The 17,261-nt window shown below is 27.9% G+C and overlaps 1 protein-coding gene across 1 annotated transcript; it reads left to right on the top strand.

The window, feature by feature from the left end:
- The first annotated feature begins 7,138 nt into the window (after nt 1–7,138).
- On the top strand, nt 7,139–11,584 carry LOC145008895 (putative protein S-acyltransferase 22). The gene is made up of 9 exons (XM_078967522.1): nt 7,139–7,676; nt 7,768–7,881; nt 8,815–9,216; nt 9,466–9,534; nt 9,636–9,707; nt 9,806–9,934; nt 10,028–10,108; nt 10,203–10,385; nt 10,481–11,584. Exons 1-9 carry the CDS (start codon nt 7,635–7,637, stop codon nt 11,264–11,266), a joined length of 1,878 nt encoding a protein of 625 aa, XP_078823648.1. The 5' UTR covers nt 7,139–7,634; the 3' UTR covers nt 11,267–11,584.
- Nucleotides 11,585–17,261: the final 5,677 nt, after the last annotated feature.

Genomic DNA, 17,261 nt, shown 5'->3' with positions numbered 1-17,261 from the left:
TTACAAGCATTGATGAAATATCGCGAATTATTTTTCAAGATGCAAAATATTCAAAAAAATTTATGATAAAATGAAGCTCAAAGATTATTTATCTTTATAGAAAGGTTTAATGGAGATTAAGATTATTTATCTTTATAGAAAGGTTTACTTATAAAATGTTTAAAATAAACCACAAGACCATTAGTGAATTTTTATCTTATTTGCTTGATTATTATTTAATACTTTGTGCAACTTATATTTCTACATTTGATTGTGTAATTTTTATTCAATTCATTAGACGTGCTTCAATATTAGGATTTAAATTTTCATATATTTTTTTGTGGTTTAAATAGAACTTAGGAGTTTTTGTGATATCTAATTTGTATATACTTCTATCTCTTCCAGTCTTATAAAGGAAAGAAAGCAGAAGATTTGGCTCAGCGTGTTGTATTCGATACGGGTAGGCGTTAGGGCAATACAACTACGAGAGCCAGTCGTCCGAACGCTACTTTTATCAAAAAACGATTTTAAATGCATCAAAATTTATAATTTTTTTATTCTTTATAAATAGACATTCATATTGATATAATTTAAAATATTTTTTTTTGTAATAGTTTCAGCTGTAATTATTTATAAGTGAATAAAAATACATCATATTTTATTACAATACATTCGTTATTCACTTATAATTAAAAAGTACGTTTAACTAATTAATTAATTTTTTTTTACAATTTAAGCATCATTTATATATGAATATAACATGTAATATACTTTTTACAATTTACAGCAATTCTCGTTACATCTTGTATTCACACACACACACACACACACACACACACACACATATATATATATATATATATAAGTGTTTTATCTCTTCTCACAAGTTATATTCATATATGAATAACACATTTATTATAATTTTTTACAGTTCATTTGTTATTCATCTATAAATAAGTAGCTCGATTTTTCAAAGTATTTCGTCTTTTATTAGCATACTACTTATTTATATATAAATAACAAATGAACTATAGCTCAAATATGATAAATGTTTTATTCATATATGAATATAACATATGACGAGAGTTTATACACATTTTATTCATATATGAATCGAACATGTGATGAAATATGATGTAAAAAATATATTTTAAGTAAAAAAACTTTGTTACGCGTTATATTAATATGTGAATGATACTTAAACTATATTAAAATAAAATTAAACATATGTTTTATTCATAACTAAATAACAAATGTATTGTAATAAAAATTTGATGTATTTTTATGAATTTATGAATAACGAAAGCTAACTATAAAAAAAATTTATCTTAAAATAATATATAAATATGGATGTCTATTTATAGAGAATAAAAAATTAATTTTAATATATTTAAAATAATTTTTCAATAAAAATAGTTTTTATTTTTTTTATTTTAATTATGTTTTTGTATATATGAAAGTAATGCTTAGCACATGTTTGGTTTAAAAAACACATTTGCATTCCTCGCCAATTTTCATCAATACGCCAAAGTATTTTACAGCGATATAAATATGTGACTGAGATTTAGTCCTATTTTTAACCTTTTTTTTTCTTTCAATTCAACTCCTTTCTTTCTCTCTCTCTCTCTCTCTCTCTCTCTCTCTCTCTCTTAAATGAGAACACTATTTAATACGAAAACGTGACAATACTACTTTATGTTATTATTCTACTATGAATTTAATATGTATAGTATTCTAGTAATTATAATATTAATATATTCAATTTTATATTGCTATTCTACTATAAAAATCATATATATATATATATATATATATATATATATATATATATATATATATATATAGTAATTTAGTAAATTCTAATGTGAATGTTAAATATGTGATTGTTCATATATTCGATGATGAATAATGTCATAAAGTTGTACATACAAAATTTTAATGTGAATGTGTGATTGTTCGTATATTTGTAGATGAATAATGTCATATCGTTGTATATACAAAATTCACAGTAGAATATTAACATAAAATAGTGTTCTTATTTGAACTTAACCCTATATATATATATATATATATATATATATATATATATATATATATATACACACACACACACTAGAAACATCTATATAGTTGATGTCTATATAAATATATGTTTTCTCTTTTACATATAACAATAACGTTGTTGTTAAATTCGATATAATAGTTTTTATACTAAACTGATACAACATATTGATTATTTTGAATTATATGATAATATATACATCTATTATAACTTTTAATCTCAATCGGTTAAATGACTTCTATCCGCGAGTTATATATGGATAAAATTAAATATAATATATGGTTTAATGTTGTGTATAGTTGTTGTTATTGTTAATTAATTTTTTTAAATTTTATTTGCGTTATGTTTTAATTTCTACCATTATAATTATTTAAAATATCAAACATTATTTTTTGATTTTAATGGTAACAATATAATCATTTACATAAAGTTATTTTTAACTATTGTTATTGTAAGTTATTTTAAGCTAGTCATTTGGAAACTTGTAACAATTATAAAAATTAATTTAGGAAATATTTTAGTTAAATTGAGATTGTAATCTAGTTTGTTTTTTTGTTTTTTTTGTTTTTTTATTTATTTATTTTTTATTTTTTTGCATTTATCACTATAATTTATCACTTTAACAATTTACAAAATATTCTTTGGTTTTTTAGTGGAACTGAAATTTATATTTAAGTTAATATTTATATTTATGTTCACAATTCAAGTATTTTGTCAAAAATATTCAAATGTTGTAGCTTTAAACTGATAATGATTTAGATTTAACATCATTTTAAATGTAATAAATTAAGTATAATATGTTAAAAGTTAAAGACATAAGTTTATAAGTAGAAATAAATATATTATTTTAAAATTGAAATTTAGTTTATTTAACCTTATTAACAAACTTATAATCATTATTAGAAAGACACTATAATTTATCATTTTTAACTATTTACAAAATATTCTTTGAGTTGTTTGTTAAACTAAAATTTATATTTAAGTTGATCCTGTAATATTATATTTAAATTAATAATTTAAGTATTTTATACAAACTGTTCCAAAATTGTATCTTTAAAATGATAATGGTTACATCCAACAACATATTAAAGCTAATAAATTAAGTATAATATGTTATAAGTTAAAAAATATAACTTCATTAGTAGAAGAAAATATATTATTTTAATATTGAAATTTAGTTTATATATGATTACATTTTTTGTTTGATATTTATTTAACTTAATTAACCAAATTATAATTATTATTAGAAAGAAATTGAAAAGTCATGAGAGTTTCAAATGAATGTGGTGTAAGGAAAAATAAGTGAGAGTTTCAAATGAATGTGGTGCAAGGAAAAATGCTTCCTTTATAAGTATACTAGGCTAATACCCGCACGTTGCGCAAAAACACCTATACAGTTGAAGTATTTACAAAAGTATATATATTTTTAATATAACAATAACATTTGTTGTTAAATTTGATATAATATTTTTTGTACTAAATTGATATTATATATTGATTATTTTGAATTATACGGTAATATATACATCTATTATAACTTCATAATCTCAATCGTTTGAATGACTTCTACCTGCGAGTTACACGTGAATAAAATTAAATATAATAGTTTAATGTTATTTATAGTTGGCGTTATTGTTAATTAGTTTTATAAATTTTATTTGCTTAATGTTTTAATTTCTATCATTATAATTATTTAAAACATCAAACATTATTTTTTTTTATTTTAAAGGTAACAATATAATTATTTATATATAGTTATTTGAACTATTATTATTATAAATTATTTTAAGCTACTTATTTGGAAACTTTTAACGATTGTAAAAATATCTTTACGCAATATTTTAGTTAAATTGAGATTAAAATTTAGTTTTTGCATTTATCACTACAATTTATCACTTTTGACTATTTACAAAATTTTCTTTGGTTTTTTAAGTGGAACTGAAATTTATATTTAAGTTGACATTGTAATGCGCAGAAATACCTATACACTTGAAATCTTTACAAAAATATATATATTTTAATATAACAATAACATTTGTTGTTAAATTTGGTATAAATTGATATTATATATTGATTATTTTGATGGTAATATATACATCTATTATAATTTTATAATCTCAGTCATTTGAATGACTTCTACCCGCGAGTTACGCATGAATAAATTTAAATATAATGTATGATTTAATGTTATTTATAGTTGTCGTTATTATTAATTAATTTTTTAAATTTTATTTGCTTAATGTTTTAATTTATATCATTATATTTATTTAAAACATCTCACATTATTTTTTTGATTTTAAAGGTAACAATATAATTATTTATATAGAGATATTTTTAACTATTATTATTATAAATTATTTTAAGCTATTTATTTGGAAACTTTTAACGATTATAAAAATATCTTTAGGAAATATTTTAGTTAAATTGAGATTAAAATTTAGTTTTTGCATTTATCACTACAAATTATCACTTTTGACTATTTACAGAATATTCATTGTTTTTAAGTGAAACTGAAATTTATATTTAAGTTGACATTGTAATGCGCATAAACACTTATATAGTTGAAGTGTTACCAATATATGTTTTTTTTTTAAATATAACAATAACGTTGTTAAATTTAATATAATAATTCGTATACTAAATTGATATAATATATTGATTATTTTAAATTATATGATAATATATACATCTATTATAACTTCATAAATCTCAATCGTTTGAATGACTTCTACCCACGAGTTACACATGAATAAATTTAAATATAATGTATAGTTTAATGTTATTTATAGTTGTTATTATTGTTAACTAATTTTTTAAAATTTATTCGTTTAATGTTTTAATTTTTATCATTATAATTATTTATAACATCAAACATTATTTTTTAATTTTAAAGGTAACAATATAATAATTTATATAAAGTTATTTTTACAGTTGTTATTGTAAGTTATTTTACGCTACTTATTTGAAAACTTCTAGCGATTATAAAAATATCTTTAGGAAATATTTTAGTTAAATCGAGATTACAATTTAGTTTTTTATTTATCGCTATAATTTATCACTTTTAACTATTTATAAAATATTCTTTGGTTTTTTTAGGAAAACTGAATTTTATATTTAAGTTGACATTGTCATGTTATATTTAAGTTAACAATTTAAGTATTTTGTCCAAACTGCTCAAAAGTTGTAGCTTTGGTTTACATATAACAACATGTTAAATATAATAAATTAAGTATAATATGTTAAAAGTTAAAAATATAACTTTATAAGTAGAAGTAAATATATTATTTTAAAATTGAAATTTAGTTTATTTATGATTACATTTTAGGTTTGATATTTATTTAACCTTATTAACCAACTTATAATCATTATTAGAATGACACTACAATTTATCACTTTTAACTATTTACAAAATATTCTTTGGATTGTTTAAGTTAAACTTTAGTTTATATTTAAATTGACCTTGTAATATTATATTTAAATTAATAATAAATATTATATACAAATTGTTCCAAAGTTGTATCTTTAAAATGATAATGGTTTACATCCAACAATATATTAAAACTAATAAATTAAGTATAATATATATATATATATATATTTGGAAATAGTTAAGTATAATTTGTTAAAAATTAAAAACATAATTTTATAAGTAGAATTAAATATATTATTTTAATACTGAAATTTAGTTTTGTATATGAATATACTTTATGTTTGATATTTATTTAGCCTAATTAACCAAATTATAATTATTATTAGAAAGAAATTGAAAAGTAATGAGAGTTTCAAATGAATGTGATGAAAGAAAAAATGTTTTCTATTATAAATATATAATGAAATGAAATGATAATGATAATGAAATGATATATATATATATATATATATATATATATATATATATATATTCAATTACTTTCGGTTAAACCGAGTATTTTTTTATACTTATTATAAAAGTTGTCAATAAAATAAGGAGGAAGGACCGAATAGGAGAACTTATTAACATATTTACAAAGAAAAAAAACAAAATTCCAAATGAATCAGTTAAAAAAAATATTTTAATATATTAAATTAGTAAGTTTTACATTTGACCTTGGGATGGTTGGCCTTTGCCCAATACATTCTGACATTATTTCACAGACTTTCTAGGAAGAAAAGCAAAAATGTCATGCATATATAGATTCCCTTATATGTAAATAATAGTGTCTTACAAAACTCCAAAGAACGCTACAAAACATTCTCACCCAACTCATTAATAATAAAGTTTGTTTTTTAATATCCGAAAATACTATATTTTCTTACAATGTATTTAAAAGAAAACTCATAATGATATAACTTTACTTTCTTTCTTTATAAAGCCATGGAAAAAGCATGTTTAATTTTAACATGATATTAATAAGATATAATTGTTTCTAAAATTAGAAAAAAACATAAAGTTATATCAAATTTAAGTTTAAAAAAACAAGGTTAGGATATTTAACTCGAAATGGGTTCTTTTTACGACATAATGTAAACGAGAAAAGGTTTAAGAAAATTATTTTGAGTGATTATTGATAAAAATACTCGTATAAACGTAGTTCATAGTTTAGATTTAAACTTGGATTCTATATGCATTTCTTATCGGCTTTTCACAAAACGTTTTCCCATTAATCAAGATTTAATCCAACGAAAGCTTTGTTTTTTTTTTTTTTTTTCTTGTTAAGTGATGTCCCAATAAATATCGTTTATACAACATGAAAGAGAAGTAGTTCAATGTTTGAGAATAAAAGGAATGAAATTTAATTGTGAGAAATCCAATTAAGTCACATGAAAGAAACTTTTCGTAAAGGACCATTAATACTAGCAAAAACTCCAAAGGACCGAAAGTGACAATTGGATACTACCCAAGGGATATTTTGGTAATCAACTTTTTAAAGTTTAAGAGGGAAAATAATCAAGAAATCATAAAGCTACAAAAGAGAGAAAGAGAGAGATAAGAAAATGAAAGGAGTAAAAGAGGTGATAAAGAAGGCTTTAAATATATATGTTGTTGGAGTGAATCCAAAAGCAGAAATATACAACTGGCTTTGCCACTGACCTGTGACACATGATTTACCCATGAAAAAGGGGGATCATCACTTCTCACAATGCCAACAAAACTGAAAAAGAAACAAGGTATGGGGGCAAATATGTAATTTCACAATCTTGAAAGGAAAAACACAGTCCCTTATTACTGTCCTTTTGCATCCCCTTCCCTCCTGTCTCCTCTCTCTCTCTCTCTCCTCTCCAACATTCAAGAAAAAACCCAGATTTCTCTCACTATTATTATTGACTGAATCCGACAGATTTGTAGCAAATTTTCATCTTCTCAAGAACACCAACATCTTAAAATCGAAAATGGGTTTTTCATCTTCGTTTTTGTTCACTACATGAATATGGTGATGATCTTGAAGATCCCCATATTTGGTTCTCTGATGAACCATTGATGAGATGAAGGAAGGTGAAAGGAAACGACTTTAACCCAAGTGAGAAGATAGCAGAATTAACCCTAAAGTTGAGGTCTTTTTCGTCATTTTCTCACATACACAGATAAATTTTCTAGCTGATAAACATTGCAAAGATGAGGAAACATGGATGGCAACTTCCATATCATCCTCTTCAGGTCTGTAAAAAATTCTTCACTTGTTCTTATCATTCTTGAGTCCTTTTAAGCTCTTGAAATTTAACTTTATTCTGTATTAACCTATAAACAGGTGGTAGCTGTTTCTGTATTTCTCGCATTGGGTTTTGGTTTCTATGTATTCTTCGCTCCTTTTGTTGGAAAAAAGATGTATCAGTATATTGTAATGGGGATCTACACTCCTCTCGTAAGTTTACTTTCATCTTTACTCTCAATTATGCGTCTTGACTACGTTTTCAACCTTTTTGAAGTCCCTTTTGGTGCTAAAACCAGAGATCTGTCTCTTATTTTGTGTTTCTTATGTGATTTTGCTTGTTAAATTCAGTTAATTCTATGTTATTCTAAATGGGTTCTTCTCGTTGATGTTTTTTTTTGCGTGAATAATCATTTCAACGGTTATATTTTTCATTTTATATCAAGAAGTAGTAACTTTGTGAACAAATTGTTGTTTGTTTTCTAGCTATCTGTTTGGTTGTGTTAGGCTGTTCCAGAAGGGCACTTATCAGCCACTATTCGTGACCTCAGAGTGAATTATCTGAATTGAAATGTGGTCAAATTAAGGATTTTGACTTTTGAAATCAACCAATTCTTTTTCCATATTCAGAATCAAACACGAATATTCTACAAATTCATCACAACATTTCACAGTTTTAGCATTTAGAACAATGTTCAATTGAGATTGCTACAAGTTTCTTGAGAATTCAAACCATTTTTAGACCTTGAAGTCAAAACTTAGGGTCCTTTTCTTTTTCTCCTTTAATATAAAGTGCTTTATGCATAAAGTCTTTCTTTTTTGACTGAATGAACTCTATGAATACAAGTAATAACCATTTTAACCTTTGATTAAATGGTTGTTTAATCGAGTAAACTATATACGGGTGTTTGTTTCTTTACTGAACTAGTGACCTGTATGAAAACGAATAAATGACCATTTTACCCTTTCGGTCTTTTAATCCAGTAAGCTATACATGTGAGTTTCTTTTCGACTTAAACAGAGAAATGAGGCTTTCCCCATTAAGTTCTATCTTTCTACAAAGTTTCCCTTGTGTGATTTTCCTTCAATATACATTTTATTTAAAATCATTGAGTAAACTTAATCTCAACACTTTTGTCTTCCCAGATTATATCTGCATTCGGTTTGTACATATGGTGTGCTGGAGCAGATCCAGCAGATCCAGGAGTTTTCAAGTCAAAAAAGTATCTTAAAGCCCCAAACAACAAAACAAGTCATAGAGTAAAAGAATCAAAACATGGTGGTGAATCAGCATCATCAATACAAGATCCAAACACTGCAAGTGTTGGAGACAAACCTTCAATCAAGAACAGCAAGAATCAAGATTCAAGAACTGAAGACAACGTGTCTGAAACCAACAATGACACATCAACATCAAAACCATTAATGGCTATCTTGGCTTTAATTCCTTGTGCTTTGATGTGCCATTGCTCGAATCCAAGTGATGAATCTTCTGAACTCCACACGAGTGAAGATGGCATGTTTTACTGTAGTTTGTGTGAAGTTGAGGTGCATTTCTTGCCATAAACTAAAGAAAAAAGATACACATTAACATAATTTCTTTGATTTTATAATAAATACACAAAAAGAATGATGTCAAGAGCATAATACATTGAAAAAGCAATACACTTTACAAAGAAAAGTCAAGTTTCTTGACTATGTATGTAGTGCTATTTCTAGTTCTACACAAGAAAGAATCAACAACTTTTGAGAATTTAGCATCTAAAAACAAATCCATGGTTGTTTTTTTTTTTGCAGGTTTTCAAGTATAGCAAGCATTGTAGAGTTTGTGACAAATGTGTGGATCGATTTGATCATCATTGCAGGGTAATATAACAATTATACTTTCATCATTTCATGAAATAATTCCTTTTACTTCTTGGAGAACACATTTAAAGCATATTCATTTATTCTTTTTCTTTTTCCAGTGGTTGAATAACTGTGTAGGCAAGAAGAACTACAGAAAGTTCTTTACTCTAATGATCTCTGCTCTTCTCCTGGTAAATCCAACTCTCTCCATTTTTTCTCAGTGTTGACTTTTCAACACACATAGTCAAACATTGACATCTCTTATTCCTTCTACTCTTAAAAATTGCAGCTTATACTTCAATGGTCAACTGGTATCGTTGTCTTGATATGCTGTTTCCTTGATCACAAGAGATTCAACTTAGATATAGCTTCCAAACTTGGAAGCAGCTTCTCATTGGTTCCTTATGTTATAGTTGTGGTGTGTTTAGCTTCCTTTTCCATCTTATAACTTTAAAGTCAACCATATTACTTTTAAAATCATATAACAAAGATCAAACTCTAAATGTTACAGGCAGTGTGCACTATTTTGGCTATGATTGCAACATTGCCACTTGTTCAGCTTTTCTTCTTCCACATTCTTCTCATAAAGAAGGTGAGCTTTCCACATCTCAGTTTCTCCAAATCCTTGTGAAAATCATAATCAAGATTATTAATTAGTAAAAAAAAAAAAAACTCTTGTGTGATAGGGTATAAGTACTTATGATTACATCATAGCATTAAGGGAGCAAGAACAACAAGGAATGGGTGGACAACAAAGTCCTCAAATGTCACCTGCAAGTTCTATAACTGGTTTAAGCAGTGCAAGTTCCTTTAATAATTTTCGTCAAGGAGCTTGGTGTACACCTCCACGTTTGTTTGTTGAAGATCAGGTTTTTTTTTTTTAATTAGTTATTTGGATAAATCATGTTTAAAAAGTATTTGAATTGAAAGGAAAATATTAATATGGATTAACTTCTTTCTGCAGTATGATGTAGTTCCACAAGACACTGGTTCAGTGAGCTCATTGGGGAAGAAGACAATAGAAGAGCCCATGAAGAAAAAGAACCCGGCACCCGTGAAAATCAGCCCGTGGACCTTGGCCCGTTTGAATGCAGAAGAAGTGTCAAAAGCAGCAGCAGAAGCCCGAAAGAAGTCCAAAATCTTACAACCCGTTTCAAGAAAAGAATCACAACAAATGGGCCTGGGTATGGGCCCGGGCCCAGGCCCATATGGTCTCGAAAGGGATAGCAGCCTCGGAAGCAGTGAACGCCGGTTGTTCTCACGCATCGATAACAATCGAAGGCGGGGAAGCAAGCGGGTCCGCCTCCCGGAACATTTACAACCGGTGGAACAGCTGCCAGCAACTGGCGGCAGTTTGGCGGGTTTGGTGCCTTTGCAGCTTGAAGCCCGGAGTGTTTTCCGGCCAATGTCGGGTTCGAATGGAATCATCGGGTCTTCTCCGGATAGTAGTTTGGACTCGCCGGATATTCAACCGGTTAGGATCTCATCGGGGGCTGAGGAGGGGCGGAAGTCCACCGGGCTGCCTCCCTCTGCCGCCCATGTGGGGGTGATGCCGCTGTCGAGATCGACTAGTGATGGTTATGATGCATCTGGTGGTGAAGATAGTGATCGTGTATCCTCTCGGTTGGTTCAAAGATCCGGAAATTGGGGTGCAAGGTTTTTTGGTGGTGAAGAAGATGAACGGATTGCAAGATTCAAGATGCCATCTTCTTCAACATCATCGGCTTATGCAAATGAAAGGAAGATGTAATCATGTAATCAAAGATTCAAGATTTTGATTCTTGAAAATGGATGGAGACTATTTTTGCAATTTTTTCATTTATTAGCCCGGGGGTGTGGGGAAAGTTGGATTATTGACTCGGGTATATTGAAAGGTTAACGAGTTTTGTGGGGGTTCTAAGAAGGTGGATGGAAGGGGGAGATGACTCAACTGAGGAAAGATTTGTTCATGTAAACGAGATTTGCTGGCTATTTGTGAAGTCATTAGCCAATGTTTGTGAATATATTTGCTCAAATGTCAACGTTTCTAATTAAATTGTTGAGATTAACTGAGATACTTGACACAAAATGATGTTTTCATTAATTGGTGAATAGTTTGCGCTTTAAGGAAATATTTTAGGTGCTGTTTGTTTTTTTGAAGTCAAAATGTCTGCAGTCTGCGGACCACATCTGCAAGCCTCTGCGGCAGAAGAGGTGGATCAAATGTTTGCAGTCTGCAATAAGAAGACTGTTTTTAACGTCTGCGGGCCGTTAAAATAAATTGAATTTTTAAACTTAATTTCATGTTATAAACATTAAAAATGTATTTTTAACAAAAAAATGAAAGAAAAAAAAAACTGCATGGTGGTCATATTTTTTTTTTTTTTTTTTTTTTTTTTTTTTTTTTTTTTAAGGTTAAAATGAGGTCTGAAGACCTTTGAAGACAGTGACCCATACCTGTGCCAGGAAGACCTCGCGCAGACGTTTTCTGATCTGCGTACTTCCAAAAAACAAACAATCTGCGAGGGCATATGTCTGCGCGTTGTCTGCGCAGCGCAGACAAAAGTGGTTGCGCAGATCTTCATACAAAAAACAAACAGCCCCTTAGTGTCAAAACATGTGTTTTTGTCTAATTGTGTGAGTGTTACGTTTTATGACAAACTTGTTACATAAGGTAACATTCCACTGATGTGTTGTGGATGGTTTTGGACTGTTTTAAGGATTCTCTTTGTAATGCTATTAATAAGGCCATTAGGAACTATGTTTTAATTGATTCTCTACATTCCTTTGATCGCCGTTGACTTTAGAGATCAAGAAAGAATCCTGTAACCTTCTTGCATAAATCAAAATATATATACCAGTGCCTTTGTGGTTTTCTACAAAGGGTCGCCAGTATATATAAGGTATAAGTTATTTTTAGTCACTTAATTTTTTGTTTTGTGTTCATTTGGTCACTTAATTCTTTTTAAATTTTAGAAAGTCATCGAACTTTTGGCTTTGTGATCATGTAGCCACCTAACTTTTGGTTTGACCACTTAGCTTTTGGATTTGTGTTTATTTAGTCACCTAACTTTTAAAATTGTACTCATTTAATTACTAAACTTTTAAAATAAAACTATAAAAATAAGAGTAAATTACACAAATAGTCCCTATGGTTTAGGATAATTTGCGCGTTTGGTCAATAACTTATTTTTTTTTTAACTCGGAAGGTCTATACTGTTTGTTTTTGTTACGCGCTTGGTCCCTGACTTACATAAAAAATACTATTTTTCCCTTGATTTATTTATTTATTTAAATAAACACACCCCCAATCCCACCTCATTCACCTTACCTCACCTACCCCACCATTTTCCCCTTTTTCAATAATAGTCTTTTTAGGTAAGATAGAGACTAAACGTGTAACAAAAACAAACAGTAGGGACCAAACGCGTAACAAAAACAAATAGTAGGGACCTTCCGAGTTAAAAAAATTAGTTAGGGACTAAACGTGTAAATTACCCCAAACCATAGGGACCATTCGTGTAATTTACTCTAAAAATAAGCATAATTTTAAAAGTTAGGTGACTAAATAATCATAATTTTAAAAATTAGATGACTAAATGAACATATATCCAAAAGTTAAGTGACCGAACCAAAAATTAGGTAACTTTTTTAAACTTAAAATGAGTTAAATGATCAAATGAGCACAAAACAAAAGTTAAATGACAAAAAATGACATATATATATATATATATATATATATATATATATATATATATATATATATAATTTGGGAAAACACGAAAACAAGAGAAAACTATGAGATTGTGCCACCTCAACCTTATATTTTGGACAATAATCCATTCAAACTTTGAACTACATGATGATAATCGATGATACATGAGAAATTGTTTCATATTAGCAAAACATGATTTTTGGTATTTTTATTATGAAAACATGAATTTAACAGTGGTTAAGGATGTGGAAAAAAAAAATAGTTGTTAAAACCGTTTTTAAATCTATATTATCAAAACACAATTCAATGTCAACTTATTATCTTTAATTTATTGCTAATAAATTTAATTTTTATAGTATTTGTGTTTGATTTTTTATAAGATAAAATATGGTTTCGTGTTTTCGCAAGATATTTATGTTTTCGCATGACCTACTTGTGTCTATATATATATATATATATATATATATATATATATATATATATATATATATATATATATATATATATATATATATATATATATATATATATATATATATATATATATATATATACACACACACTAGTACCTTTGTGGTTTTCCTGCAAAGGGTCCCCATCCAATTTATTGTGTTCTAGTTTGTGATTGTATGTGATCCAAGCATGCATCATATATAACATGAAAAGGCACCATCAACGACAAAAAAGTTGCAAACACTCAAAAAAGTCATTGCTAAAGCGACGACATGTCGTCACAATAGGTTGTCACAATTACCTTATAGCTAATACTTAAAACGCATCGTTATTGGTGTTGTCACTAATACTCATCAGCGTCGCAAAAGGTGTCGTCCTTAATAATATTCTGGCCACTGGCCGGTGTTTTTTCGGCAAAGTTTCCCGAGGTACCTGTTGTCGCAAAAGGCGTCATCCCAAATAATGTCGTCACTAATGCATTTTTTTCCATAAAATTTATATTTTATGCTAGTTTATATTATAAAATGCAAAATTTATAAAATTACAAAAATTATAATCTAGAAATTTGCATTACATAAAACATCAAATAACATACACAAAGTATATCACATTACATAAAGAATCTAATAAACATGAATAGTAGTCGATTAAATTCATATTCTAATAAATCCATAATAACATCACCCAGAACATAAATCAAGAAATACTAATCGTCTTCTCCATCGTCATTTCCTCGTGGTAGCTTGTGTTGTCGAATTGCTTGCTAAATGAGCGAATAATATCTCTAACAGTCATCACAAACGATGAGTTTTGGTGAAAGCGTTAACATCCACATCCTATAAAGTAAGAATATAAATTAAAATATATCAAACTAAAAAAACAAATTATTATTACTAAAGACTAAAGTCACAAGCACATTAGGTCATTAACAATTTAACAAACTATTAAACTACCAACTCAATTAAGTTCTAAACAATTTAACAAACTTTCAAACTACCAAATCAATTAAATCATTAACAATTTAACAAACTTACAGCTACCAAATTCATAACAAATGAATGAAGCACTTAACAAATAAGCAAAATACCAAAATACCAAAATTTACTTTAAAAATGCATTAAGTCCTTAACAATTAAGTCACACGCACATTTAGCCCTTAAGAATTAAACCAACTATCAAACCACCAAATCAATTAAGTCCTTAACAACTTAACAAACTATCAAACTACCAAATCAATTAAGTCTTCAACAAATTAACAAACTATCAAACTACCAAATTCATAACAAATGAATTAAGCACTTAACAAATAAGCAAAATATCAAACTACCACAATTAATATATATTATTAATTCAAAAAAGGGTTTAGGGAACAATATACTTACTTCTTTTCATAAATTTGTAGGGGCGAAACTAGTTAGTTGGCAGGGGTAGCTCGTGCTATCCCTCAAAGATTCTGGAGAAGAAGATAAGAGAAGGCAGATGAATCGGGTGTGTGCCAAGGTGCTACTCCTCAAATGAATTGTGTAACTCAAGAAGTCACAGAAATCCTTATCCCTGTTTGGTATGTGGTAATAGAATCAGGAAAGGACTACCGTATTAAAAAGGAATGAAAAATTGGATGTTTGGTTGGTGGCTAGAAAGGAAACATGTATTCTTGATGAAATATCGTTCCCTCTAAACACTTCTTTTTTATTCCCGCTAACCCCTGTTTTCATTCCATCCCTTTCTTGTTTTGCCTTTTTATTGGCTCCTTGAATCATTCAAAATCCCCAGATTCAACAAAATGCAACATAATCAACTATTTAAAATAGATTGACAATTGATTTCAATAATTTCAATAAAATGAATCGTGTTTCATCTTTCAGGCGTGTCATTGAATCGATTCTCGTATTAGATCAATCAATTTTAACAGTAGAAGAAATTCGACGAGTCATCATTCTTGGAGTTGGAGTTTCTAAAACAATTTGAACTATATATCTAAAAGGTATTGTAATCCTTTTCACAATTTCTTAGTCATTTGATTTCAAACTCCCGAATTTAAGTTCATATGCACAAGTTGACTTTCTTGAACAAGTCTGTGCATATTAACTGTTCGCTGAAATGTCTTAAAGGTAGAGGGTGTAAGTTTATAGTCTTATGTTTGTGACAGTAAAAAGTGTATGTCTAATCCAGTAAAGAACAAGACTTGTTTATATTACAAGCATAATGATCCAAAACAACAATCTTTGCGGTTTCTTTTTAAAGGTTAGCATTCCTTTGTCCAGGTGGTAGTCTTGTTACAAGATTGAAAAACTTATCTCATAGATGGTCAGAGCATATACTAGTTTAACTTTAGAAAGTTTATTTTAGGTGTAAATTAAGTTTGATAGTTGGAAACTTTTTAGCTTAATTGTATTATGAATAAGATTATGAAGCCGGGTTTATAGACAAATCAAATTTTCTTTTGACTGGTAAAATCTTTAGACGAGTTTTGGGTACTGATGGTTAATTAGCTCACTTTATTTGCAGCCAACACATTTACTTTTTAGCATGGTTAATTAGCTCATTTTGTTTGTTGCAAAAGCATTTACTTTTTGGTTTTTAGGAAATTTTACATGTCAAACTTTTTTTATACCATTTAAAACGATTTGCTCACTTTTATTCAAGTCGCATTGTAGACATTTTCACAGAAACAATAGAATAGGAAAAAAATTGTGCTACCCCTAAAGAAAATTTCTGGTTCCACCCCTATAAATTTGTCATACTAATTTTCGGTTTGCACGGTTCAATACCCTCTTCTTTAAGTGGTTTACACATTGGCCACATGGTTTCCTAAATTTGGTCTGCACATATCCTCATTGTCGTCCTTCTTTTCTAATAACATTTAGGTGTTGTTTGTTTTTTTTGAAAAAACCTCTTATTGTTGCGCGGCGTAGCACACGCGCAACACTTTTTTATCTCGCAGCTGTTTGTTTTTTAGAAGTCTTCTGAGTCAAAAACCTCTGCGCGTGCTCTGTTTGGCGCAACACTTGTACTGCCTCTTCCAACCTCTTCCAACCTCTTATTCTTCTTTTTTATTGCTGAAATTTTGATTATATGTTATTAAAGTTTTATTTCACATTTTTTTTCGTTTTTTTTCGTTTATTCTTATTGAAGTTATTTTTCATTTTTTTATATTCAATAATGATATTTTCTTGATAAAATATCATTATTTTTTACTAAAATATCTTTATTTTTTGTTGAAATATCATTCTTTTTTACTGAATATCATTAATTTTTACCGAAATGTTATATATTATTAAAGTTTACGTATTAAAAAGCTATTTTTGGTTTATAAAATTAGTTTATTTTAATTTTTTAATATCTGTAGCAGTATGCAGATGTTAAAAAAACAAACCCGCTTCTTATTATAATCTACAACCGTTTGGTCCATCTCTTCTACTGCAGAGGGTTGCAGAGGTGGTCCGCAGACTTCTTGAATTTTTGCTTCAGAAAATCAAACAACACCTTATTGTTGCCTTCCCTTCCAATAGGAACCTCCACCTCCATTGACTGTGTCTATTGATACATTCTTTATTATCCTCCTATTTCTACTTTTACTTAATTCATTTCGACTTTT

The sequence above is a fragment of the Lactuca saligna genome, chromosome 8, assembly GCF_052625555.1.
Source record: "Lactuca saligna cultivar CGN05327 chromosome 8, ASM5262555v1, whole genome shotgun sequence".
NCBI lineage: Eukaryota > Viridiplantae > Streptophyta > Magnoliopsida > Asterales > Asteraceae > Lactuca > Lactuca saligna.
Note: the sequence above shows the minus strand (reverse complement) of the source record. Positions and strands in the feature narration are given on the sequence as shown.